This window comes from Cydia pomonella, chromosome 21, assembly GCF_033807575.1.
Source record: "Cydia pomonella isolate Wapato2018A chromosome 21, ilCydPomo1, whole genome shotgun sequence".
Classification (NCBI taxonomy): domain Eukaryota; kingdom Metazoa; phylum Arthropoda; class Insecta; order Lepidoptera; family Tortricidae; genus Cydia; species Cydia pomonella.
The window spans coordinates 6797784-6801687 of record NC_084723.1 but is presented as its reverse complement, the minus strand read 5'-3'; the positions used below and the strand labels follow the sequence as shown (position 1 = coordinate 6801687).

The window sequence follows — 3904 nt, the reverse complement described above, 5'->3', positions numbered from 1 at the left end:
TCTTATATAGCACGCGTATAACAGGGACATATTACAATCGTGTTCAAGGGATATCTTTAAATTAAACTTTTAACATTGTTTGCAGTAGGTACAACCGTTTCTTACAATTAGAATGAACATATAATTCTTATATGCTAGGCGAACTTAAAACTTGTTTTAACGACAAAAGATCGTATACCTGTTTGCAGAATAATACAAAGCTATAACAGTACACAGATGTTACGCACCTATACTTATTTATCTATTATTTATACTAGGTAGAAATACATTTACATATATCATAATGAGCAAACATTAGAAAATCTTTTTAGATAATAAAATAAGAAACATCACTAAAAGATGTCCTCGAAACCGAAACGTCTAGGGGGGTTCACAATAGGTCTCAAGCGATCGGGTCGCGTGCGCTCAGCGGCGGCACCTGGGTCGGGCCGCTGCGCCAGCTCCGGGTTCGATTCCGGATCTACCCGCGCGTCCCCTGGCGGATTGTCTACCTCGCGATCGACACTCTCCGCCGACCCTGAACTCGACGCCTCCCCGGTTGGGATCAACAAGGGTGTCTGAGCCGGTGGATAACTCAATGCCATATTACGCGGTCTAGGCTCCCGGACTTCACCATTTGAATCGCGTTTTCTTAGTTGATTTATATGCCGATGTGTAACTCCTACCGAACTAGCTATTGTATAATCGGTTTCCCCTATCTGCTCCAAAACCTGCCCAGCTTCCCATTTGCTCTGTGAGTTCCCTACGTTGTACCGTCTATACCATACCAAATCGCCTATGTCGAATGCTCGCTGCGTACCTCCCGCCGCCTCCCTCTGGCGGCGTTGAAGATCGGTAACCCTCTGTTCACGATCCGGTTTAAGACAATCTAACCGGGTACGCACCGCTCGACCTAAAAGAACCTTAGCTGGACTCTCGCCCGTGGCATTATGAGGGGTATTACGATACATTAATAGGAATCTACTTAAGGCCGTCTCTGTATTAATATTCTGCATTATCGCTTTTTTAATTACGCGCTTACACAATTTGACCGCATTTTCAGCAGCTCCATTAGAGGCAGGATGGTACGGTGCTGAAAACAATTGTTCAATTTTATTATTTGAACAAAACGCTCTAAACTCCTCACTCGAAAACGGAGGTCCATTATCACTCACTATCTGTTTAGGCAAGCCGAACCTAGCAAAGTATTCTCGCAGTTTTTTAATTAATATTTTAGCCATTGTACTCGACATTTCTGCTATTTCTATCCATTTAGAATACGCATCTATAAGTACCAAGTACTTAACTCCAGCTATTGGACCTAAGAAATCTAAATGAATCCTAGCCCACGGACGACTAGGGTAGGGCCAGGGGCAGGGTGCGTGGCGCGGGGGCGCCGCTGCCACCGCGGCACACACGGGGCAAGCGCGGCACATGGTCTCCACGGCCTCGTCCAGGCCGGGCCACCACACATAGCTACGCGCCAGCGCCTTAGTCTTCACGATACCCATGTGCGAATCGTGCAACTCTCGCATAACACGTTCGCGACATGCCGTTGGCACCACTACCCTATGACCCCACATGACGCAATCAAGCTCTGTATATAATTCCGATTTACGATTGAAAAAGGGTTTTAATTCTTTTATGTCTGTATCTTGGGGCCAGCCGTCTCTGATATAACTAATAATTCTACCTAGCAATACGTCGTTACGAGTTTCTTTACTTACCGCATTATAATCCAAAAGCATCGCGTCAGTCGCAAAATGTAAATATGTTTGTTCCGGACCGTCCTCGTCTACGGAACCCGTCAACTTGTGTGCCGCTATGAGTCGCGAAAGAGCGTCCGCTGTGTTATCATCCGATTTTACGTATTCTATATCAAAATCGTACGCCGACAATATCAAGGCCCAACGCTGCAACCGGCTCGCAGTCATACTGGGTATACCATTACCCGGTCCAAATATGCTCACGAGAGGCTTGTGGTCGGTCTTCAACGTAAACCGCCTACCGTACAGGAATTGGTGAAACTTTCTTACTGAAAATATAATAGAAAGTGCCTCTTTATGTATTTGACTATAGTTGCGCTCGGCCGGTGTGAGCGCTCGCGAGGCATAGGCGATGACGGTGTCGGGCGCCCCGCGCGCGTGCCCGCGCATGGCCAGCACGGCGCCCACGCCGTAGGGTCCCGCGTCACAGGTGACAACCAGTTCCCGATCCGCATCGTAATGTCCTAAAACCAGCGCCTCGCTCAACATTTTTTTAACCTTGATAAATGCCCGGTCCTGTTCGACCGACCACGTCCACTTCCTTTGTTTCCTTAATAATTCATATAAAGGCGCTAAAATTTCACTAAGGTTTTGTATGAACTTTCCATAAAAAATTACCATACCTATAAACGACTTAAGTTCGGAAACATTCCTAGGTCGAGACATTGTTAATATTGGCCTAACTTTGTCTTCGTCTACCCTAACCCCATTTTTATCAATCACAAATCCCATCCTCGTCGCCACTGATAAATAAAAGACGGCGTGTGGTGCGTAGTATGTATATTTCCAGACTGATCGGTCTAGCTTAAACCCACCCTCAAGTACATTTATAATAATTTATATCTACCCCATATTCAATACCTAACATTTCCCTAGAGTCCTCACGACACAGGCTTGACCTAGTGTGAGGGCTACTGCTAACCAAATTATAACTATTTGTATGTGAAGCTGACTCGTGTTATATCCTATTCCTATACATATCCTTCATCTATGCCTGCGGTGGCATCATGGTTCCATTTTTATCACTTGTCACTATGCCCGTTCTTTCGCGCTTATATACTTGTTAGAACGTGACAGGTACGGTGACAAATGATAAAGAGCTGACCATCTTAGCCTTACTGGTAACGTAATAAATTTTTGTAGTTTGTATTTGTATTAGATTATTAGAGATCGCTTCTTAGCGCTAAAAGCGCCAGTTTTTATCTAGCTTTTAACTGTATTTCATTTTTCAAGTATTTTTTGCGGTATGGTGCACATTAAAGAATATTTACTTACTTACATAATCTTAGGGGAGCAATTCGTTTCTAAATGATGTTATTTAGTTCTCATTCACGCGTGCATCTCGTACTTGTCCGTAACAGCTGCTAGGTGTCTCAATTTAACAATGAGGATATTATAGCAAACTATGTATTGCTAACTAACTAGCTACAAAAGTGCATAGACAGTATAGACACTTTATGAATGAGATATATGGAATCGCTTTACCGTTTTCCGAGGCCAGCTCTGGGCCTAAAACCGAACTAAACCAAAGCGGATACACCTTAGTAAAAGTGTTGCCATATATAATGCACGGCCTATTCGAAAAGTGTGGCCACCCCCGGTGACATTAAGATAAATCATTTATGTGCAATTGTGCATCCTTGATGTGGTAACACGCGTTAAATGATAATGGGACGGGAATGTGCCTGGAACTTGGCAGTTTTAGTGGATTACAGTACTTATAAGGGCCATGTATTCAAATAGAATAGAATAGAAAAACGATTATTGCAAAAACATCTACAAACAGCACCACTTTAGTAAAAAAATAAAAGAAAGAAGATCTAATACGCTAAACTTGTAACCTATACTGACATGCAATAATTAGTAATATTAAAAATATTTATATTAATATGCATAATTAATAGTTAATATGGCTGCATCAATCATAGAGGGTATATGATATGTGTGTAGATATATTTTATTATGCACACGGCTTTGATGCAAATACAATATGGTCAATATGGATAAGTGTGACACACCTTTGTAAAAGTTAACTTTGAACAGATAAATCAAGATCATAAATTGGATTTAGAATTCTGCCCTAAGGTACAATATGGCACGGTTCAACTTTAGCTGGAAACAATGTGTTTTATGTTATTTCGATGATTAAGATACATACA

At 42.4% G+C, this 3904-nt stretch overlaps 1 protein-coding gene across 1 annotated transcript; it reads right to left on the bottom strand.

Moving 5' to 3' along the window:
• Window positions 1-332: 332 nt before the first annotated feature.
• On the bottom strand, window positions 333-2234 carry LOC133529890 (uncharacterized protein K02A2.6-like). The gene has a single exon (XM_061867692.1). The coding sequence runs from the start codon at window positions 2232-2234 to the stop codon at window positions 333-335; it is 1902 nt and encodes a 633-aa protein (XP_061723676.1).
• Window positions 2235-3904: the final 1670 nt, after the last annotated feature.

Bases quoted from the DNA above. Each gene is read 5' to 3' on its own strand.
- LOC133529890 (XM_061867692.1), bottom strand. From the start codon at position 2,234: ATGTTGAGCGAGGCGCTGGTTTTAGGACATTACGATGCGGATCGGGAA.